The sequence below is a fragment of the Pongo pygmaeus genome, chromosome 8 (assembly GCF_028885625.2).
Source record: "Pongo pygmaeus isolate AG05252 chromosome 8, NHGRI_mPonPyg2-v2.0_pri, whole genome shotgun sequence".
Taxonomy (NCBI): domain Eukaryota; kingdom Metazoa; phylum Chordata; class Mammalia; order Primates; family Hominidae; genus Pongo; species Pongo pygmaeus.
The window spans coordinates 93,387,169-93,411,965 of NC_072381.2; the positions used below are offsets into that span (position 1 = coordinate 93,387,169).

The following is a 24,797-nucleotide window of genomic DNA, read 5'->3' on the forward strand; positions in this document are numbered from 1 at the left end:
CCACACTGTTCATGAACTGCTCTTGGAGGGCTGGTGGCCTGTTTGATATTCTGAGGTCTAGCAAAGATTTAGCTCCAGGGGGTCATCAAGAGGTCATGGTCTTGATCATTTCCTCTGTTATTTATCTTTGGCTTGTGGTACTGGAGCCTGCCTTTGATACAGGGCATTTCTACCACAGCTGCACAGAATCAAGCATTTCAGTGATTTGGTTTGAGGTCAAGGAGGCTTGGCTTCTAATGCTACGAAAATGTCACTGGGTACATCTGAGAATTTCTAGCTCTGTCCTTCACTGATGAGCAAATTCATTTCTGGGGGTTTACCAGTGGCACTTCCCAGACTTGGGTCAGGAAAGGAATCCTCCTGGTGAGGACAGCAGTTTTCAGTTTGAGTAATTCCATTTTCAGTTCCTTCTGAGACATTCTTCTTGCTCTGAGCTGGAGATAAAAGCAGCATGTCTCAGGCCTCTAGGGTGGATCTCTACTTTTCAACGCTGTTGATGACTCACCTGTGACTGCCCTCAATGCAGCCAAGGGGACCATTTATGCTGAATTAGCCTTTGGATTTTTCTTCTTAGTGACAGCAAAACTTCCGTGACAGCAAACAAGTAAACCACAGGAACATCCCTGGTCTGCTCAGCTCAGCAGGCTCTTGGGTTCTCAGAGAGCCTGGGTGGACTTTTCAGCTTGTCTTATGTGGGCTCGTTCACCCCGTCCTGTTTCATTTTGATTTAAAACAATTGGTATCTTTCATCCTGGTTGCAAAGTATGGGTTGCATATGGTTTTGACGTGATATGAGCAGCCCAAATCAAATACCCAGGACTTGGCCTGGAAAATTGGTTGTATAACCCCTGCACTCTTCTTCCCCTAAAAAGCAACCAAGCAAATAGAAGCAATGGGTCCCAGGCATTCCTTTCTGTATGCGGCTCTAACTCTGCCACAGAGGCCAGGACAGATAGTGTGCAGTGCTCTGTCATGTCTACCAAAGAAAATGATGCAACATGTGCTGGAGACTTTACCATCTGTGCAAGAGTGCAGCCCTAGGCTCAGTCTAAAAGAAAAAGGAAGTGGCATTATAGCAGGGATATTCCCAGTGAGTCAAATTCCCAGAACAGCCTGTCCCTCCTCAAGGTGGTCAGTGTGCATATCACCTCCAGATTTGGACTAAAACAGAACTGTTGCGTGCAGGGGTTAGAGAGGACTAGACCAGTGATGTATTTTATATATCATATTTTCTAGCAATGGTTTTCCATCTGAAACCCAGTTTACATTGTGGCCCAGGGCACAGAAACAGAAGCTTTATGAAACAAGTTACTGTTTCCATGTGTCAGCATTCTAATTTTCCTTTCCTTTTCCTGTTCTTTTTTCTGTTATTTTAATTTTTTTAAAAAGCTTCTTGACTCACTAAATTACTATAACAAACCACTTATGAGTCAAAGCCCATATTTTGAAAAACAACATTGCATTAGTGTATATAGGCACCTTGGGAACATTTATAGAATATGGATTCTTGGGTCCCTCTTCAGGGATTCTAATTCAGTCATTCCTGGGCCCAAGAATCTATGTTTTATGTTAACCTGACTTGAATGTGACCATTATGAGGGCAGGAAACGGTTTTGATCCCTAACATATCCCAAGTGCTTTAAACGAAGAACTCGGTACAGCACAGGCTCTTGGTCATTGGTGGTTGAATAAATAAATGAATGAAAAAGTACTGATCTTCAAATGATTCCATCCTTCAACCCTAGCCATGCCTCCCTTTGCATCTATACTGTTGTCCTTGTTTTTTTAAGATAGATACTCAAATAGTCTCTAGACCTTTGAATTGCAAAATTGCTTTGAATCTCCAAGTTGGAAGCAGCCTTGAAAGTCTCTAATCTAGGGATTCTCAGGTGTAGAAGCTTTGTCTTGCTGCTTCAGAATTCCTTGGGGAAGTTTAAGGCAAATACGTATCCCTAGACCCCAGCCCTGGAGTTTCAATCCAGGTAGATAGGGTTCATGGCCCCGGAATCTGCATTCTATCCTCCCTCAGGTAATGCTGTGGACCAGCCAGGGTTGGGATGCACTGTTCTTGTGACCTCTCCCCACTGTGGATCACTGTGGATGGTGGTCACCCAGCCTCTGCTGGAAACGTTTTGGGCTGGCAGAAAGAAACTCCCAGAGGTCTGCTCCACGTTGAAAAGCTCTGCTTATTGGAAATTTCTTACTGATATTAGCCTCAATCACTTTCCTACTGCTACTAGTCTTGGTTCTGCCCTTTGGAGGACCTCAACACAAGGCCAATTGGCTGCCTGACTGCTCATTGTAAAAATACAGAAAAAATATAAAGAAAGAAATGAAAATTTTTCGAAATCCCACCACCTTGAAGACATTGAATATTTCTTTTGGTCTTAATATATGTACACACATAAATGCATGTTATACTCACTTGATGTTTTTTAGAAATGACAAGCATCCTGTATTCTTGACTTAGCATTACATATTGTGGGTTTTCTCAACATTATATCACAAAAAATATCCCAGATAGAAAAATTTGCTTTAAACCCACATTTTAAAATGACTGCATTTAATTCCACTGTTTTGATCTATTAGAATTTATTCAAGCATTTCCTGTTAGTGTTGATTTAGGTTATTTCCAGTTTTCCACCATCATAACTAATGCTTAAATAAACATATTGCAAATAAACCATTGTCTGCATCCTGGATTATTTCTTTAAGCCAGATTCCTAGATGTAAGTTATTGAGTTAGAAAACATGCTTTAAAAAACACTTGATACGTATTGCCAATTTACTATGCGAACAGGATGTGAAAGTTTTTACTTCTACCAGTCATTTTAATCCCTGATTATAATTTAGTCATTCAAAAAAAATGCCAATTCGATAGGTTAAAAATTACGTTTCATTATAGTTTTTAATTTGTATACTTTTTGTTTACTCACAAGGCAGAACATGATTTTAAATATAAACACACATACATAAACATACATATGTACACATTTTGATTACTCATGAGGCAAAACATGTTCATATATATTTGTGTGTGTGTATTTTTTCCCATTTGTTTTGGCATTTCCATTAAACACGATGTTAAAAGATAAAGAAATAGATTGAGTCTATTTTTCTGCTAGAGAGAGGGGCCTCACACTTCTTGTTGATTTGCAAATGCCCTTCTCCTCTTTGTAAGTATAAGAAATATCAACTTCTTTATTTATTGTGGTAAATATACATAACATAAAAGTGATGATTTTAACCATATTTAAATGTGCAGTTCTGTGGCATTAAGTACATTCACACTGTTGAGCACCCATTACCATCATCCATCTCCAGAACTTTTTACCTTCCCAAACTAAAACTCTGACCCACTAAACACTCACTCTCCATTGCCCTCTTCTCCCAGCCCTTGGCAACCACCATTCTATTTTCTATCTCTATGAAACTGACTGCTCTAGATTCCTCGTATAAGTAGAATTATGTAATATTATTTTTTGTGATAGGCTTATTCCACTTTGCATAATGACTTTAAGTTTCATCCATATTGCAGCATGTCAGAATTTCCTTCCCTTTTAAGGCTAAATAATAGTCCATTGTATGTTTATACCACATTTTATTTAACTATTCATCTATCCATGGACACTGGGTTGCTTCCACCTTTTGGCTGTTGTGAATAAAGCCGCTGTGAACGTTGGTGTACAAATGTTAGTTCAAGTCCCTACTTTCACTTCTTTTGGATAGACAGACATCCAGATGTGGAACTGCGGATCATATGGCAATTCTATATTTCATTTTTAAAGAAATTGCCATATCATTTTCCATAGTAGCTACATCATTTTACATTCCCACTGGCACTGCACAAGGGAATCCAATATCTCCACATCCTTGCCAACATTTATCTTCTGTTTTGCTTTTTGTTTTGCTTTTAAATAATAGCTATCCTAAAGGCTGTGAAGTGGTATCCTTAAAAAAAAAAAAATCAAATAAAACCTGACTGTGTGCTCCAGTTTCCAGGAAGTCAGATGGGAAATCCAATCGCCATCATATAGGGGCTCTTCACACATCCTAGAATCACACCAGCACTTGGTACCTGAAAATCAAAAGAATATCCTTCAACCCCAGTGCCACCTACCAGAATGGCCTCTGACACCTTGTCTACACTAATAGTGGTTCTTTGCTTTCACGGAACATATATAGACTTGGAATGGGGAGGGTTCTGGCTCTATAGGTGGTCTTGCTAACTTTTTGAGGAGCTGCCACTAAGCAGGACCCCCAATTTTACATCTTTATCCTAACCTTGTCTCACTTATTTTAGTTATAAAAAATTCTATCAGTTGGCTTTAAAATACTCGTCATAATTGTTATCTTCTATTAATCTTCAAATTATTAATTATTTAAAACATATAGAATATATAAAAAATTAACATACTCCTTTGAAGGCAGGTCTCAGTTTTAATACATTTTAACATTCTGCCTTATAAAAACTCTTGCACAAGGGTAAAAAGAGAAATGTGCAAACATATTTATTGCAACAATGTTGCAACAGTAAAAATTTAGAGCAACCTAATGTCTATCAGTGGGGAAATGGACAAATAAACTGTGATATAGTCATAAAATGGAAGAGCAGTAGTAAAAATCAATGAAATATATCTATGTATATCGACATGGAAAAATACTAAAAATACAACACTGGGGGAATAAAGTTCTAAATACATACAATATGCTGTAAAATTAAAAATGCACAGAACACTACCATAATTTATGGATACATACATATGATATCAAAGTAGGAAAATATGGTGGTGTTACTACAATTAAAAAGACATGTAAGTTGGGCACAATGGCTCACATCTGTAATCCTAGCACTTTGGGAGGCTGAGGCAAGAAGATCACTTGACGGCAGGAGTTTAAGTCTTACTCGGGCAACATAATAATACCTCATCAGTACAAAAAAAAAAAAAATAGCCTAATATAGGGGTGTGTGCCTGTAGTCCCAGCTATTTGGGAGGCTGAGGCAGGAGGATCCCTTGAGCCCAGGAAGTTGAGGCTGCTGTGAGCCATGATCAGGCCACTATACTCCAGCTTAGGTGACAGAGCAAGACACTGTCTCTAAAAATAACAAAACAAAACAAAAACATATGAATAATAAGAAACAAAAAATAAAACAGATGGACTTTAGTTCTATCTGTATCATTTTTAATTCTTAAAAAATTGAGCTAGAATTTTAACTTTTGTTGTTTTCTCTACATTAAGGACATACTTTTATTATAAATTGTTGTATATGTATTTTTATTAACTGGTCTGTAATCTTTTAGTTTTGTTTTCTAAGAGTTTTAAAATATAATCAAGTAGACCAATTTGTATCTTTATGATTTCTTTTGTTAATTTCTAGAACTTCTTCTGCAACCTAGAAATAGGTTAAACATTTATCTATATTTTCCTCTATATGGTTTTGGGGGAGGCATGTATTATATATTTGTTTATATTTATCCCTTTAATCCATCTGGAAATTATAGTAATATATGGTAGAATCACATTTTATTTTTTTCTAAAACTAAATACCTTGCCAATTTTCCTCAAATTATTTGTTAAATAATTATTGCTTTCTCATTGGTTTTGTATTGATTCAGTTATCACATTAAGGGGCTATTTTATAGTTATTATTTCCACTGATTTGTATCAATTCCTGAATCAACAGTAAACTGCTTATTTATCTAATTTTATCATATGTCATAATAGCAGATAAAAGTGCCATTTTGCAGGAAGGTACTTACTACCTTCTTGCTCAAACTTGTTAGTTATTTTTACCTGTTAATTTGTTTCCAGATGGACTTAAAATTATTTTTTCAGGTTAACGAAATCCCACTGTGATTTTGTGCAACCTATAAATTAATCAGGGGATAATGGAAAAAATTCATAATATTTGCAACTTCCCTCTAGGGACATGGTATATCCTCCATTATTCAAATGTTTCAAAATATCACTCCATAAAATTTTGGAAATATTTCCTTGCATAAATTCTGGATCCTAAAGATAGTCCTTTGTTGATTATAAATCATGCTACTATAAAGACACATGCACACGTATGTTTATTGTGGCACTATTCACAATAGCAAAGACTTGGAACCAACCCAAATGTCCATCAATGATAGATTGGATTAAGAAAATGTGGCACATATACACCATGGAATACTATGCAGCCATAAAAAAGGATAAGTTCATGTCCTTTGCAGGGACATGGATGAAGCTGGAAACCATCATTCTCAGAAACTATCACAAGGACAGAAAATCAAACACTGCATGTTCTCACTCATAGGTGGGAATTGAACAATGAGAACACTTGGACACAGGGCGGAGAGCATTGCAAACCAGTGGGCCTGCCGGGGAGTGGGGGGTTGGGGGAGGGATAGCGTTGGGAGAAATACCTAATGTGGATGACGAGTTGATGGGTGCAGCAAACCAACATGGCACATGTATACCTATGTAACAAATCTGCACGTTCTACACAGGTACCCTAGAACTTGAGGTATAAAAAAAGAAAAAAAAAGATAGTCCTTTGTATTCTGTTTTTTGTTAACAACATTATATACAAGATACATTTCCTTTGATTATTTTGGCATACAGAAGAGTTATTGACCTTTGAATGTTTGTAATTCAGCCACTCTACTTATTTCTCATCAATCTAAAAGTTGGTGCACCTGAGTTTTCTAGGAGTATAATCATATCAACACAATTTGTAACCACTTTGCCTTCTGTTTCCCAACATTCACACCTCTTAAATATTTTCCATGCCTTAATGCATACCCTAGAAATTCTAGAACATTGATGTAAGAATCTTTGACTTCTCCCTAATTTAATATAGACGGTTCTAGTGATTTATTCTTAATTTAATGTTTGTTATAGTCTTAAAATTGAAGTCCTTATTCCTTTAAGGTAGTACCCCCTGTTTCTGAATTTATCATGTTTTAGCAGCAATGTATATTAAAGTTTGCCAAATTTAACTTTTAACAAATTTTAGCAGATTTGTGAAAAATTTTCAGCATCTATTGAAATAATTATAAAGTTTTTATTGTTTTAACTATTAACATTTCTTAGTATTAATAGTTAAAATGGTTTATTTAGTGAGTGGGTTTCCTGATTTTAGGCACATAATGAATGGGTTTCCTGCTTCTAGGCACATTCTTGTAGCTCTTTCCTATATTATAGAGCTAATTGGTTAGAGTGCTGTTCAGCCATGATGGTGAACATCTCAATTTCTCAATTAGGTGATGCTTGCCAATTTTTTTTTCTCCACAACGGTCTCTGTATCACTAACATTCAGTTTTCTGACAGTCTTTTGGTTCACAGAAAATAGTTTGATTATTTTCCAAAGGATAAATAAACATGGCTTATTGTAATGGTTAAAATATATGGTGCAAGTTTGAGGTTGGCAATTGTCTTGCAGAAGTGGGTGCAACTAACTCTAGGCCGAACTCTTGCCACCTTTAGAGCAATTCAATTTAAAAAGTATCGAAAAAATAAGAATGTCAGCCAATAAACCCTGCTTGCATGTCATTGGTAGGTGATAAAATCACAATAACAGAATACACTGCTACAGGAGCTATGCTGATTGTTTGCACAAGGACAGCACCATTCCCCTTCCCTCTCCCACACTAGCACACACATGTGCATACACAACACACCAGCTACACAGAGATGGCCCATTTTAAGTACCATATTTCTAATGGTAGAGCAACTCTCCCACCTTTCCCCCACCTCTTCCAAAATATAGTGGGATGTAGTATAAAGTAAGGACTTTCTGAAATCACCTAATGACTTTGAATAGAAACCACATAAAGCAAATATAGATACTATTGTAATTATTGCCTCTGTTACGGATGAGGTTAGTACATTTTTGTTCTGTGGGATAATTCTGTGTCAGCAAGATTTTCCTTTGGTACTTACTAATATTAGAATAAAAAAAGTTATTTAGTTAAGATCATTCATTCATTCTTTGGATCAACAGATATTTACTGAGTAACTCCTATGTGCCAGGTCCCGCTTTTGTGGCTATTGCAGTTTTGGCAGAAAGTAGATATTGAACAAGTATGTACACATGGGGTAAGTATCACAAGAGTGGGGAGGCTAGATCGGCTGGGGGAGAACACAGTGCCATGTAAGGTCTGTGAAAGAGCACAGCCACAAACCACAGACAGCATTTATTCATTCAAGAGTCAGTAAGAATTTTTGAAGAGGCCAACCTTATGGTGGCACTTGAATACAGTCACCAGTGAGTTCTACAAATACTGAAGTGGTTTCCTAGCTAGATCTAAAGCTACCTATGGATGTAGTGATGGCTATCAAAGGGGATTATTTTCCTAAATCATATTTTACTATTATAATAGTAATAATAATGGCCAGCATTTATGGAGTGTTTTCTCTACGCAGGACACAATGCTTACACTTTGCATGTACATACTATAACCCTCAGAATAATCCTACAGTAGGTAAAATTGTATCCACATTTCATAGACGAGGGCCCTGCGGCTCAGAGACAAAGAAATTGGACCAAGATCATACATCTAGTAAGTGGCATATTCAGGATGTCACCGACCCCACCAGGAATTGAGCTTTTTAAAATGAACGCCAGGGACAGGAAATGAATCTGCATACTTAGTCAAACACTTAAGAGTGTGAAATAACTCACTCCTAGTTTTCACAGTGTTTCGGAGATTCACTAATCTTCAGCAGAATCCAATCCAAGCGTGCAATTCTTTGCATTCAGCACATACGGTTGCTAAGAAAAAAGACAACGTTCTTGCAGAGAACGCTTCTATTTTATACCATCACTACTCCTGGTAATGACCTTTCCTAGTGTCTTTCCAAGGACTACATTAGAGCAAACCACCTTTTCCCCAGGTAAGTTGTCTACTTACTCACTGTAGTTGGAAAAGAGAAAGTGGCCCAGAGCTGGTCATCAGGAGACACTGCTATTCTGTCTCATGGTTTTGAAGCAACCTAGAGCTTTTAAGCTTCTGGGTTTCACCATGTTTTGCTATCAATCCACTAACTCTCCTTATCATCAATTCTCCTGTGTCCTACATGACTACAGAGGAAACTGGCCTTCACAGAGGCCTCAGAGGCACCAGGTTAAACTCTTCCTCCCTTTCCTCTCTCCTCCTCCCCACTTTATGATCAACATCATCATTGTTATTATTTACTAAGCACTTACTATGTGTCCAGCACTCTCTTAAGGTTTTATATGAACGTAAGCCTCACAACAATCTTATGAGGTAGCTATCGATAACTCATTTTGCCGATGACAAAGGAAGCTAAGTGAGATTGTTTAACTGCATCAAGGTCACACAATGAGGGGCAAACTTTAGATTAAAGTGCAGATCTAACTGCAGATGATGTGTTCTTAACTGCAAAGTTATAGGCTTGCCTTAAGGGATTTACAACGTGGCATAGGATCAAGGAACAATGGACCAGATGTGTGGATCAAAGATAAGATCATATTTACATAAAGTGATAGGTTTAAGATTTAGAGGTTCTCCTTGGACCCCTGAGTGTCTACAGACAGATGTGTTGGGGGAGGGGTTGAACCTAAAACAGGGGTCAGTAAACATTTTCTTAAAGGACTACATAGTAACTATTTTAGATTTTGCGGGCCATATGGTCTCTGTCAAAAACACTTATCTCCACTGTTGTAGTGCAAAACAATCACAGGTAATACACAAATGAATGGGTAAGGCTGTGTTCCAATAAAACTTTATTTACAAAAACAAGCAGCTGGTCAGCAGGCATTAAATGGTATGCAAATTCTATGTGCTCATATGCATAGTTGTCTTTGTTGTTGTTATTAGGAGATCTATAGCTTTCTATAGCTTCTTAAACAGGTTCAAAATCCAAGATGGTTAAGAACTGGTCTAAATGGTTTCCAAACCTCTCTAAGCTTAGATATTTCACAGGGTTCCATAATTCAACTAGCCTTTTGCATTAACAACCCCTTAGAGATTCTTTCTCCTTAGCAGGCTCTTTTGTGGGATTCTGCTGTGAACTGTTGAGTGGACAATAATTACTGTCTATTGAGAAGGAAATGTGAGTCATATTACCATTCTACCTTCCTTGGTTTACCTGGTCAGATGATACTGGCTAAAACACAAATATATTCCAGACTGAAATACAGCAGTTTGGTCCTGCACCAGATTGTCTGATGTTTGCTGAGACTTTTTTCTCCTGCCAGAGACCTCTTTCTCTGTTCTGCTGAGCTTTCTGCACAGTAAGAACTTACTTGTGCTGAGCACACTAATATGCAGTTTAGATTCTGATGTCAGCCAGGTCAACCCAGGTATGGTGTGGAGGGGAGGGATATTGCTGGATGTATTTGACTGAGGCGTCTCTGTATTTGTTCAGGGATCCTTTCTCCCCAAAGGAAACATTTCTCTTAGGACTCCCTAGCTTCACGAATTAGAGCATCTTATTCACTGCCTGTGACCTTGTCAACATGTACCTCTACTCTGTCTCCCACTCCAGGGGTCTTGTCTTCTCCTAAGTAGAATCTCTGGGTGGGGATTGCTGATTATATTCCATTGTGTACACTACACAGCCTGGTCCCAGGCTTTGCACACGTGTGACAGGAAGAGTAAAGAATCAGTGTAAAGAAAACATACAAGTCATGTTTTAGTTTATTAGCACTGACATCCCTGAAAGCTATGGCCAGTTTTAAATTCTTGCATTACTTTCGAAAATCAACATAAGGGTTGTCCAATCAACTTGAACAACAAACAGGATCATCCCTCTGGGATGGCTTCCAGCTTTAAATTTTAAGAACAGCCACAACAACAAAACCCTGATATATTAAAACCTGGAAGTACAAATACTATGAATCATAAGGTGATTGCATTCATATTCCAGGTTTTTCTGAGAATGTAGAATTAGGCATAGGAGAAGAGGCAGGAAAAAAAAATGGAAGGGGAGGAAGAAATGGCAGAAACTGGAAGAAAAGAAGAGAGAAAAACAAGGGGAACAAAGAAACAAAGAGGAATCAGATGGAAAGGATGAACGCACAGTGAGTCTGTACTGTAACCAGCTACAGCTGGGTTGAAATTCGGTGTCATTAGCATGCAGCTATTTCTCACAGCAAGTACCCCCCAAAGAAGGAAATAAACCAGCAAATGAAAGTAACAGGAGTATGAATCACTTAGCCAGTACTTACAGAGACTTTATCCCATATTAGACTCCTGTATATATCACATCAGGATTAGTGTTAACTCTCTGAAATGAAACATCAGTAAGAAGACCACATGGTGCAGACTGTACCCCCAACTAATATTTCAGTTCAGTTTTAATTATCATGTTCATCTGGCAGCAGCATGGTGCCTGTAAATAGAAACGAATCATGAGGGGCTTGGGCTCTTGTCCTGGAATAACATTACATGACCTTGGTTGGCCAAGTTCTGTGCCTTGGTTTCCTCACTTGTTAAATGTAAATAAGAATTCTCTGCTCTGCTTATTTCACAGAGGTGTTAGGAGGATGAAAAGTGAAAATACACACACACACACACACACACACACACAGAGACACGCTTGGATGAGTATAAAATGCCAGAAAAATTGACCCTGTTCTCTTCAGTTAACAAGGTAGTGGGTAGGCAGGGGGTGGGGACCATGGCATTTTGCACAGAAGGCTTGGTGACTCAACGAAGTGTCTTCCTCCCCGCCCTCCCCCCAGTAATATCTGGTCTGGGATTACTGCTGCTTTCTTGATGTTTTTAGACATACTTTTCTCCTTCAGAAATGCCAAAGGTGAAAAATACTATTTCACTGCTATAATTTGTCACCCTTGCTGCCTGAGCAAGACGTGCATAGACAGTTTAGTAATTAAGCTTTTCAACACTGCATCATAAAGTTTTATTCTGGCAAAGGCTATATTTATCAGCTAACAAGTATTAAATCACCCCACTGCTCAAGCCGTTTCTCACTTGAATACGCTCCTTTCAAAACAGAACAGCTTTCCTTGGCTGGCTTGATTAATAAAAGTTCTTGTTTGGAAATACTGTGATGATGTGTGGCCCCGTGGTGCTAACATACATACACCTTGGCCACTGTTCTACCTGGTGCTGACTCCGATCTCCCAGGCGAGTTTGATACCTTAGCCTTGTGTGTCTCAGAGCATCCTGGCCAGCTGAATTTTATGGCCGTCTGGGATGGCTTCTGGGAGGAGATATTTCTACCATTTCGTTTCTAATGGGGAAGAATTGAAAGAAAATCTAAATGTAAAATAAGTTTTCAAAATAATTAAAATAGCAAAGTAACAATGATCTACATATCAAGTAGGGTTTTTCCTCATATTGCCATAGTCTTATAAAAACAGATGCAGAGTTAGAAAGAATAGATATTAAAAGCCATTAGTAGTGGCTTAGAGGAGTACTGTCTCCAAGCAACCCATCCCAGCTTTACAAATTCCCTCCCCCTCCTTTGGAGGACATAAATTCATAAAACAAATATAGCATTGTTTTTAAAGGTTCAGGGTGCTTTCAGTCAAATGGCTCCTGAATTATATTTGTTAAAAACAAAATAGTTAATTTGAGTGACCTTTCTACCATATTTTAAGGGTAAATATGGTAGAATATGGATAAAGAAAATGTGGTACATATATAGCATGGAATATTATGCACCCATTAAAAAAAATGAGACCATGTCCTTGGCAGGAACATGGATGGAGCTGGAGGCCATTATCTTTAACAAACTAATGAGGGAACAGAAGACCAAATACCACAGGTTCTCACTTACAAGAGGGAGCTAAATGATAAGAACATATGGACACATAGAGGGGAGAACAGAAAGTGGGGCCTACCTGAGAGTAGAGGGTGGGAGGGAGGAGAGGATCAGGAAGAATAACTAATGGGTACTAGGCTTAACTCCTGGGTGACAAAATAATCTGTACAACAAATCTCTGCCACACAAGTTTACCTACATAACAAACCTGTATATGTATCCCTAAATTTAAAATTTTAAAAATATAAATAAAGACAAATGTTAGTCAAATATGGGCCAAAATAACAAAAAATCACTATTTTTCATCATTTTACGGAGACTACAAATTTCTTTCTTCCTCTCTCTGCTTTCAAAATAAGTGACATTAACCACATGTTGGCATTTAAGTTTTTCACCAATTTATTGCTAAGAGGAAACATATAATAATATGCTATAGGGTCATAAAACCCACTTTGCAGCTATAGAAGCAAGTACTGCCTGTGCCTGTGTATGTGTATGTATGACAGTGGGCATGTAAGTGTGAAACTTTAAACACTATTACAGTAAGAAGTCTTTTGTTGAACTTTTGTTAGTTTGAGAGGCTGCAATGATTTTTCTCCTTTCAAAATGCTGAAATAGAACTCATCATTTTGCTTTTCAAATTAGCAACAGGTAGTTGGTTTGGAAGGCTGGAGATTGATTTCTCTCCAGCTAGCAAGTCGTGGGGTCAGGTCACTGAAGCATGTGGGTGATATGCTGAACCACCAACCTGGCAAATATTGAACTATTTTAAGTGCATCTATTTTCTGGTTCAGTAAATTTTTTGTTGTGTTAAATTCATTAAACTTGACACAGTCTAAATGCCACAGCACATACTGGAAAGCCCATAAAGTAACAGCAACAGCTATAAAAGATAGCAAAAGGTAAGGATCGATATATTTTCTCTCTCAGTTTCTATTTAATTTTTATCTTTCATATTAGGACTGGAATTTGTTTTAAAGTTAGAAAGTACTGTGTGGCTGGGAAAATCATGTGGAATCCTATACTTTCTGAAAATCTGAAGGAAGGTCTCTTTGTCAGTCAAGTTGCCCTCCACACTAAGATGATGACATATATGACCTACAATTCAGGATCACTTAATAACTTGGGGGATAAATGAGAAATAAGAATTACACTTTGTTACCCACATTTTGGAAAAATCTTGTTTTGTATAATTTGCAAAAATATTGATTCAAGGACATATCCAAAGACTTAAGATGGGGCTTTGATAATGTGATTATTCTTTATTCAGAATTGAAATTTTCATAAGGATAATCAAGTTTTTGGCACATAGACTGTTATTGTGATTTAATGTAATTTTTTTGAGAGAGTTGTTTGTTATTTTTTAAGTACCACTTTTTTAAGTACCACTTTTCCTCCAACAAGGAGTAGTCATAGCAATTCAGAAAAGTAGGGAAGGTGCAAGGTGTGAGGAATTTCCATTCTAGCATGGGTTGTAACTATCAAAATTACAAAATTGATTTTATACTCCACATGAAAAATGACAATAAGTGAAGAACAATTTTCCAGTAATTTTTCTTAGCAAAATAGAAAACAAAATAATCAATAACAGAAAATTGTGAAAATAAAAACCCAATACACATGTAGAGAATAAGGATATAGGCACTAAATATAATTCTTTAAAGCTTCCAGAACACATAGGGCAGAAGTGATGCAGCCATCAAAGTTGGACTGAGTAAATCCATCCCCTCCACATGCAAGGAAAGGTTTGTGATGCAGAGTCATTTGGCCAGGACAGTTGGCAGCAGCATTTGTAACCTGAAAAAGTAAAAAGAGGATTGCAATTGACATTCTGTGCTCTATTGTGCTGTCATGGCAACACCCACCTGGAAAAGGCTAGTCTACTTGGAGAACTCAAGATTTCTCACAAGAAGCACCAAACAAACAAACAAAAATGTACACACAAGAAACAAAAAACAAACCAAGACTCACTAAACTCCCCTCAACCCCAGTTCAAGTGTTTATATTTATATTCTTAAATGTTTAAATTTTCAGTTATTAGATAAGATAATCAGAAGTCGGTTGAACTTCAAAATTAGCAGGGGCCATAGTCTGAATGTTTATCCTCCTCAAATTCATATGTTGAAGTCCTAACCCCCGAGGTGATGGTATTAGAAGGTGGGGCATTTTGGGAGGTGATTAGGTCATGGGCAAAGTCCTCATGAATGGAATTAGCTCCTTATAAAACAGGCCCAAGGAAGCTTGTTGGTCCTTTCCACCACGTGAGGACACAGCCAGAGGTGCCATCTATGAGAATGAGGGCTCTCACCAGACACTGGATCTGCCAGTGCCTTGATCTTGCTCTTCCCAGACCCCAGAACTGTGAGAAAGAAACTTCTGTTTATCAGCCACCCACTCTATGGTATTTTGCTATACCAGCCCAAATTGACCAATACATCCTTCTTCAGTTTGTCTCCACCACTCCTCATCCCATGGTTCCTTCTTCCTCACATATTTTCTGAGTGCTGTTCTGGCCCAGGCCCCATGCTGAGCATTGGAGCAGGAGAATTTTAAAATTTCACAACCTTGTCCTTAAAGAAATTTCAGTCCTGAGAGTAACACTGACCCCAAAGCAGTCTTTTTTAACAGCTTTTTATTTTCATATCTGAAAGTATGAAAAAAGACACAGATTGTTTTTCTGGAGAAAATATTCTCAAAATTTGGATGGATGATGGCTAATAAGCATTTGCAGTAAGGAGAATGAGTGGGAGGTGAATGTAGTTATGTTGGACACTGAGATGATTTGGCCACTGAAGCACCAAAAACCCTCTAAAAAACCAGAATATGAAAACTTGTTGTAATGGCCATCTCACTTGGGACTGCTTCACTGTACAACTTCAGGGGGCTCCATTCACCTGGATCATAATATGACAGTTCTAGTCTCTCTTATACAGTGTTTTCATGGATAGTAATAGAGTAAGGCCCATGAGGATTTACTCATTTAAAAATCAGGAAAAAAAATCAAGAAATGTAATAAATTCTATTTAAAATATGGTGCTGAGATCTTTGTTCTAGATAGGCTGAGTCAGTATATTCCCTTACAGTTTTTTTTTTTTTCTTGTAGAGATAGGGTCTTGCTCTGTTGCCCAGGCTGAAGTGCTGTGGCATGATCATAGCTCACTGTACTCTTGAACTCCTAGGCCAAGAGATTCTCCTGCCTTAGCTTCCTGGTAGCTAGGACTGTAAGTGCACACCACCATGCCTGACTAATTAAAAAAAAAATTTTAGAGATGGGGTCTCACTATGTTGCCCAGGCTGGTCTTGAACTCCAGGCCTCAAGCTATTCTCCTGTCTTGGCTTCCCAAAGTGTTGGGATTACAGGCGTAAGCCACCATGCCTGGCTTACAGAGCCTGCAGTTTTCTTAAAGCAGAAAAACTTTGCCATAGATATTTTTTATTTATATGTTATATTTGCTTTTTTAAAAGAGATGGTACTATTATTTCCCTGTTGAATCTCTAAAGACACGGGCCTCTGTAGACCTGTGTCACTCAGATACAAACGTGAAATATTAAGAGTATCCTCTCATGTTTCTGGAGGTCTCTTACAGCAACATCATCTATCACAAACATAGCTGATAATCTTGAAATCAGCAGACAAGATCTTTGAGTGGCTAAAACAGGCAGCACATACTGCAGTCACTGAAGCACAGACTTGGGTGATCAATTAGAGCTTTTAACCTGCTTTAGATAGAATTTTATCAAGTTGGATTATTTAATTTGTCAGTAAAACACTACAGGAGGAAGAAAATGGCTAGGATCCTAGATATTAGTGATTTCATGTGTGATAACCAATAGTCTAATAGCAAGGGATATGTATTAGTTCATTCTCACACTGCTATTAAGAACTTCCCTGAGACTGGGTAATTTATAAAGAAAAGAGGTTTAATTGACTCACAGTTCCAAATGACTGAGGAGGCCTCAAGAAACTTATAATCATGGCAGAAGGGGAAGCAGGCACGTCTTACATGGCAGTAGGCAAGAGAGAGAGAGCGTGTGAAGGAGGAACTGTCAAACACTTACAAAACCATCAGATCTCATGAAAACTCACTCAATATCATGAGCACAGAATGGGGGAAACTGCCAACATGATCCAATCACCTCCCACCAGGTACCTCCCTCAACACATGGGGATTATGGGGATTACAGTTCAAGATGAGACTTGGATGGGGACACAGAGCCAAACCATATTGGGTTGCTATATAAAAACTCAAAATCCAGACAAGACTGGGAAGAATCCTGGCAGTCTGGGGCAATTTAATGGAGAGGCAAATAATTTTCTGGCTCTTAATAGGAGCTGAGGGCATCAGTTATTAGTTGTCCTACAATCATTAATGTTCACCATGATGGCCCCAGCTTTCAAGAAGCAATTCTAATATGCATAAAATATTCATTGCTAGCATTTCTTGAATGTCCACTGCCTATCAAATGCTGTATATGCACACCCCATTTAATTCACATAGCAACCCTATGAGGTGGTTACTATTGTTCTTATTTTATACATAAGAAAGTTGAGGCTCAGAAAGATTACTACTTGCCCAAAGACGAAAAGTCAGTAGATAAAGAAACAGGGATTCGAACAGAGCAGGCTGACTCCAGAACTTACATTTCCAGCACTTTCAGAAATATTTCCATAAAGACTCGATTAAGTAAAACAAAACAAAAATTTTTGATTAGTCACTTAGCCTTAGGCATCTGGAAAATTCACATCAATAGAATAACGCATTCTTACATATTCATATCTATACATATATACGTGTGTGTCTATCTATGTATAATTTGCACATACATAAATCTCCATTTGTGGTAAAATTTTGATACATTCCTGTTGACTTCCCTGTATAGATAAACTGTGGCACTATTAAACATTGCACAAGTATTAACCAGGAAGGAGTTTAAGGAAAAAGGTTTTGCCCAGTCATGAGGTGGTAATTTATTGGTGCTGTGTAATTTAATTTGATGAGTGGTAAATGCCAGATGCCAGATCACATGGCTGGAAAACTGGGCCACTGATTAGCCAGTCGGCAGTTTGGATGAAATCAATCTCACTGTATTTAGGTGGAATCACCCATTTTGCAATTACCCGATGAGGAAAATATGAAAACATGGAGCGTGTATTGGCAAGCTCCTTCACCCATGTAAAGTAAGAGCCCTGCAGTGGAGAAGCACGTAATTGTCAAAGCCACAATCTCACAATAATGCAGCCTTTGGCTATGCTTTCAGCCACAGTGAGGAACCACAGCTCAATGACTGTGTTTAAGAGAGATGTCAGGGCTGAAACAACCCCTTGCAAATCCAGGTTGCTTTGGCTCACATGTGTGCCAGGGCTGGTCAGAAAGAACTCTTGCCTGCTCTAGAGTAGCAAATGCAATGTTTCTATAAACTTAGGTGATAACTGAACTGGGTATATAAATAAAGCTGAAGAAGTGGTTTTATTTCTAAGCAATTTAAACCCATGTCAACGTGTTTTGTTATATAAAATGCAAATGCCAAAGCCCCTCATGGAGAGCTCTTCACAACCAGGATCTTACTTCCATTCAAATCTCACCTCGTGCCACTTCTCTCACCTTTGTCACCCTTGTCTTTGCCACTTCTCTCGCCTTTGTCCTATCTATATTCAAACTCAGGTTCTTTTTCTCGTACTTCTGTGGCTTGGAACAAACCATTTTGCTGGGTGATGTTGCATCATTCCTCCTCTCTGCTGACAAGTAAATTGCTCATCCTTCAAGACTCAGTATAAACATCACCTGCTCTGAGGCATTCTTGCTCAGCCAGGCAAGGTCAGTGCCTTTTCAGCATGTTATTTCTATCTATTATATTACTTGCTATTTTGCACTGTAATGATGTCCATGCCTGTCTCCTCCCCTCCTAGACTGCAAGCTTCTAAGAATAGGGACTCTGACTCACTGATCTTTGTATCCAAGGCTGAGAACAGTGCCTGGACCATATGAAAGTGTGCAATAAATGTTTATTGAGTTAAAAAAAGATATTGTACACAGTTGATCAAACGAAGGTCTTGACAGAAAACCTACACAAAAAGTATTATTCAGAGGCTCCCCATATAGCTGAGGAGAAGCTCAAATGGAGGAACTATTGTATTTAGAAGACTCTTAATAATGATGAATGAAGGGGTGTCCTCTGGCCTCAGACTGTGCACTGCTTTAATGACTGTCTCCTGTCATGTATTAAGTTGAACCGCATAAACTTGCTGATTCTGTAGGTCAAAAATGGTAAAATATTGTCAATTTGTATATGGTTCAGCCTAATAGTTTATTTGCATCACGATTACTAATTGTAAAAGTTCACACAAAAAAGTGCTTTTGGTGTGAAAATGAAATTAAAGATGAAAAGAAAGAGGTAGGCAGACAAGTAGGCTGAGTATTTTCACAAAATGACAGTTGATTATTTGCAAAATAATTCAAATAATGTCCATTCTTCCTTTCATATCTATGCTAAAGCTACAGTGCGTCCCTGGACTAGGAGACATTTACCCATAGAGAACAGTCATTTGTATGGCCTATAGAGTGGCTTTATTTTAGGCTGACCTATTCAGCCATCCAGCCCATAATTTGGTTACTTAAACAAACCTTTCTGAAACATGGCAACAGGTGACATTCAAGTGGGTAGGCAAGAATTAAGGTTTTATAAATTCTAATTCTAGATGTGCAACTAATGTGATCAGGGAGACTGGACAACGAATAATCAAGTTTTTCCTGCTACCTTTCCTCACTTATTCTATGAATGCAAATTATATCACATTTCATTGAATCTAAGGCACCATAAAACACATCAATATTTTATGTACCAATGAGAAAGAAAAAATGGTGTCAACATGACACAAAACTTTATTTTATACTTAATAGAAAAGTTCTTTCGGATTTATCTACATGTATCTTTTGCAAACATAAAAAGGAAATAAAAGAGAAATACATTGGTGAAGCCATTCTAAAGGCTCGCATTTAGAGATGGACTTCTCTGCACCACTCTTTAACTCAGACATGCTGATGTCTGGATATCCATGCACTTCCTTTGCAGTCTGTCCTCTGTGCTGTCTAAAACACTGGCAATGTGGCATTTCTTACAAGGATGTTCCACTGAATTATTTTTTCTTGGGTTTTCTTCTGAGCTGCTGACACTGTTCTGCAAGTATGGATTATGCTTTTTTCTCTTCACTGGGAAAGAAAGGTTTTCAGACAGCAACTAGGCCTCATATTCTTCCCTCAAATTGTTCTTAAATAATTTGTTAGTTTAAATATCAAGAAGTTACAGCTGCCCACTCCAAGAGCACCAGAAATAACCAAGTTCACACATGTGAAAACTATATTTTGACTGTCTCCTGGTGTGTACTGATGGGATGGCATCTTATAGTTGAAGAAATACGGCAAGTATTAAGTAAGGTGAGGGGAGAGGGACAGTAAATACTCCACAGTTTCTCAGTGCATGACAAGTCAAAAGATAATGAATGGTAGGATCCTTTAAGCGGTGCTTTTCCAGTTAAGTAGCACTGTTGGTGTTAGGACTTCTAATGTCTTTAGCATTGCTGGTTTAAACACTCCATTTTCCCAGCTCACCCAAATGAGCAGCCTCAGGTGAAACTGACAGAGATATACTGGTTATCTAAGAATCCATTTGTTCATTTTCAAAGGAAGGTAAATGTACCAATTCCAGAACCAAGTCTGGTTCTCTTCCCAGATCATTCATCTTGCTGGGCAAATTTCCCCAACTGTATCATAGATTATGGGGGTGACACAGGTGCAGCAACTCCTGACAGACATCACTAATCAATCGTGGCATTCTTTCCAGGAAGCCCAACAGGGCCTCAGCATCCTTCTCCCTTCCGTGCCTCAGGCAGCCACCACCAGTCAATTGGAGTTGGCACTTGAGAGGAATTCTATATACCAACCCTAGATTAGAAGATTACAGAAGGAACACGTAATTAGAAATAAGGGAACTAAATATTCTTTACTGTTTTTTTCTCTCCTTTCCCATTAAGTTATGATAGCTTGATGCATTGCCTTTCTCCAAACCAGAGACCCTTCAATGCCAAGAAACAGATCACATCAGGAACCATTTCCTCTAGATGCCGCTGGAAACCCAATTACAATTCCTTCTAATAACCTTCTAAGACCCCTCTCCAGGACACTACCCTTCTCTGGGTCACAAAGGTGCTTCGGCTGCTGTGTGAAAATAAAATACAGGTGTTTTAGCTACAACCATAGTTCTACAAAATTGTATGCTAAAAATATCAGGGCTTGTGGAAAAAACAGAGTTGGGGGCAGATGACTCAAAGCCTATGGAACCTTGAACCAAGCACTAACAAAACCAATAAACATCATAGTAAAGTGGCTAGTACAGTTAACATTCTCCCAGCTTCTGCATCTAGCTACAGTGGTACATTCTTTGCAGCCTAGATCCTGGGGCTTGTGTTTCTCCTTTGAGATATGGGTCTTGGAGGACAGTTGCTTCTAAAATAGACCATTTTAAGCTAAATTGAAAATATGATCTAGGATGCTGCCTTTTTCATCAGTCTGTCATGTTAATATAGGGGAAATATCTTTGTGGTTTCACCATCTGGACTTCCACTTTTGCTGAAGAGCTTAACATGGTAGAAAACCAGCAATTCTTTAAGCCATTGGAACAGCCACTATTTGCACTAAAGGAAAGCATGTTTGTAGATTTTTAGTTTTTATTCCTAAGACCTTCACATTTAGCAAGGCTTTATCTTTGCCTGTAAGAAAACTTACTCCAATTACTTCAAAATATAAATGAGTTTGAAACCAATATGAGTCTCCTGATACTGATCTCTTATTTCTCAACTGCACACAAGGTAATTCACATTAAAAAAAAAAAAAACCCTAGTTGCAAAAGACTGTAGATAATTTTACCACTTTTTTATGTCATATTACCTTCCTGCAGGTCATTTTAATAAGCTTTTGGTATGCATGAGCCTTGACAGCAGATGGAGATATCTAAGCCATCACTTGTACTTTGATACTCACACTGCATCTTTTAATAACAATTTTTGGCCGAGCGCGGTGGCTCACACCTGTAATCCCAGCACTTTGGGAGGCTGAGACGGGTGGATCATGAGGTCAGGAGATTCAGACCATCCTGGCCAACATGGTGAAACCCTGTCTCTACTTAAAAAAAAAAAAAAATACAAAAATTAGCTGGGCGTGGTGGCACGTGCCTGTAATCCCAGCTACTTGGGAGGCTGAGGCAGGAGAATGGCTTGAACCAGAGTCAGAGGTTGCAGTGAGCTGAGATCATGCCATTGCACTCCAGCCTGGGGACAGAGTGAGACTCTGTCTCAAAACAAAAAACAAGAAACAAAAAAAAAAATTTTCATCCACTCCAGTGTCTACAAGTGACTTTTTACTTAAATTGTTCCTGAATTCAGAGAAATGTTATTGTTTACTGGTTGCACACTAACTTGACTGGGGAAAACTTTGAGTAATAATCTTCTTGCCTTGGCATTTCCCCTGCTCATCGCATATGTGAGGTATTGACCATACTGGCAATAATAAATAGCTTTGAAGGTTAAGACGGTATGGAGCTGATTCATACATTTTCTCACTTCCTTGCATTTCTCTGCTCTGCTGCCAGTGTAAACCTAAGCCCATGCCATGGTACATAAACAGCAGAAATTGAATATTTGGTTAACTTGTTCCTTTATAACCCCTATCTATGCAAAGCACAAAGGTAGTTTTTCCCAAAAGGCAATCTGTGGCAAGATGAAAAAAAAGTAAGAATTCTGAGCTTTTTCATGGAGCTAAGTGCATTATATATATATAATATTTATAAATCTGTTATGAGGCTGTAACTTTATTTTTGGGGCTATTCTTTTGTTTAAATTCTTGTAGCTGTGTTTTTGCCTTTTAAATTTTTAATTGAAGAATTAAAAGATAACAATATTATCTTAGTTCCCAAAACATCTAGAGGGATTTTACTGGTCCATGAAAAAAAAAATGCTTGGAACCACTGCTCTGGGGTAAGGCTTGACACAGCTCAAAGCAGAGTCTCTGTCAGTCTGAAGAATGTTTTCCATGAAAGGGAGAGATGGCAGCTAGGGAGGAGCTAAGGTGAGCTTTGAAAACCCATCAGTAATTTCCATTATCACTGGATAACCTGAGTGTGGGTTTGGTGAGTGGATGAGTAATTTCTAAAAATGGAATGAATCTTGTATAAAACATGTTTCCCAGAAATCTGCACAATCTCTTTTTTATACAAATATTACTCTAGATAGAACTAGAATCTACAGTAACACATGGTTCGTTTGTTCGCCCATGGTTAAATATTTAGGTAGTAACTATCTAAGGGTTGGAGGAAAATAGGGATTGGGGGAAAATGACTTAATCAAATGTGGAATAAATTCAAATTACATGTGGCCTAGAGAGTGAATGCGGTTCATATTGATTCTCTGTATATATCTCCCTAATCTTACCATATTCCCAAGGCATTGATTATAGCATTAATCACATGCCTGTTTACACACACAGGGAGAAGTGTCAGTAAATGAAGGAGAGACCAGAACTTATTCTGATGTCAATGGAAATGCCTGTTTACCTATTTGCATATAAGAAACTAGTCCAGGCACTCTGAAAAAGATATAACTTCAGTGCTGTGGCTACAGTGGAACAATACTATTAGCCACTGAATAAAGTTCCATAATATAAGAAAGGAAGGGCTGGAACATGAAAGTTGAAAACAGGTTTTTTTTGTTTTTGTTTTTGTTTTTTAATTTATACACAAAATATTTTCTATTGGCCAAATTCAAAATGTAATGTTCCTACTTCTACTAGGGGTGTATTTACCCTTAACGTTCTCCTATTTTTAAAAAATCCTTTTGGGGTTTGACGAAAATCCAACAAAATGTTGCCAATTCCTCTATACATAACTAACCAAAATGCAATTTGGTAAGAGATATTTGATGTTTAAAAGCCTTTTGAGTCCTTAAAGTAGCAAGCTATGGGGGCGGTGTCTTACTCATCTTTGTATTTCTGGTATCTATTACTCCACTGTATATGACTGGCATTGAATAAATATTTGCTCAAAGAATGAATGAACACAAGCCAACAAAAAAGCTAATTCAAAGTCTTGAAATTTTTATATTCTCAGTGTTCAAATGTTCTCTAAGGGTGGTGGAATTTTTTTCTCTATGGAAATAATTTTCTTTAGTTTCTGAGTCTCTAAATTTTGCTTTTTCGCCCCCACCCTCCAAATAACCATGCTATTAACCACCTTCTCTTTTGTCACACTTAACCCCTCACCACTCTATCCCAGTTCCTGAGCAACTAAATTGCCCAGGACAACACCTATTCTGATTTAATTTAAAAAATTCTTTCTTAAAACAGTTGATTCTCCATGCTCAGATTTTTGTAGTGAAGTAGAAATCATACACATATGAAATATATTTGTTATACTATTAAGAAAAGTGAGGATAAATATTATTTCTTAACCATACACTGAATCTTATTAAAGATAAGTGATACTCCAAACTGGGATAATAATGATAAATTGGGGTGCTGATTATACCATTTAATCTATTTTTAGGTATCTTTCTTTGATAATTGAACCTCTTTTGGCCACAGATTTTTGAGGCTCTCAGTTCTAATCATCTTGTGCTACAGTACTTAATATTCATAAAGAGCTTTATCAACACACGGGTGCTTTCCTGCAGAGATGGTACATTTTTAATTGGTTCGTATGTGTTGTGTTCATCATTTCATCTTTCCTCTGTTCTCATCTCTCCAGTGTTATATTATATTTAATGGTGATTTCATAAACTCATTTCTTTGTTGTGCTTTAGGGAAAGGCTTACTTGTATTGTGGACTCCTGATTACAGAGCTCTGTATCTGGTACTACAGAGAGCTGCTGTAAAATTACCATTGGTTGGAATACCTTAGGTGTGAAGAAAGCAATGTGGTTTGGTCAATTCTAAGTGGAGCTTTTCATTTTATTGGCATTTGTCTATTCTATTTTAATAAACCATTGGGTGGATGCAGGCAGAATG

The 24,797-nt window shown here is 37.8% G+C and overlaps 1 protein-coding gene and 1 long non-coding RNA gene across 4 annotated transcripts in view; one reads left to right on the forward strand and one right to left on the reverse strand.

Moving 5' to 3' along the window:
- Positions 1-1,389: 1,389 nt before the first annotated feature.
- Positions 1,390-24,797, reverse strand: part of RNLS (renalase, FAD dependent amine oxidase) — a 314,882-nt gene continuing 291,474 nt past the window's right edge. For 2 of the 3 annotated variants that reach the window (XM_054435659.2, XM_054435658.2), the window contains one exon: positions 13,983-14,544. In XM_054435659.2, coding sequence (XP_054291634.1) covers positions 14,392-14,544 — 153 coding nt within the window. In that variant the 3' untranslated portion in view covers positions 13,983-14,391. Of the gene's footprint in view, positions 4,079-13,982; positions 14,545-24,797 lie in introns of those variants that run through there. The other variant, XM_054435661.2, reaches the window with a different exon arrangement.
- LOC129006213 (uncharacterized) overlaps positions 13,458-24,797 on the forward strand; it is a 90,898-nt gene continuing 79,558 nt past the window's right edge. Inside the window, exon 1 of the long non-coding RNA XR_008491947.2 lies at positions 13,458-13,649. This is a non-coding gene — a long non-coding RNA (uncharacterized LOC129006213). The remainder of the gene's footprint in view (positions 13,650-24,797) is intronic.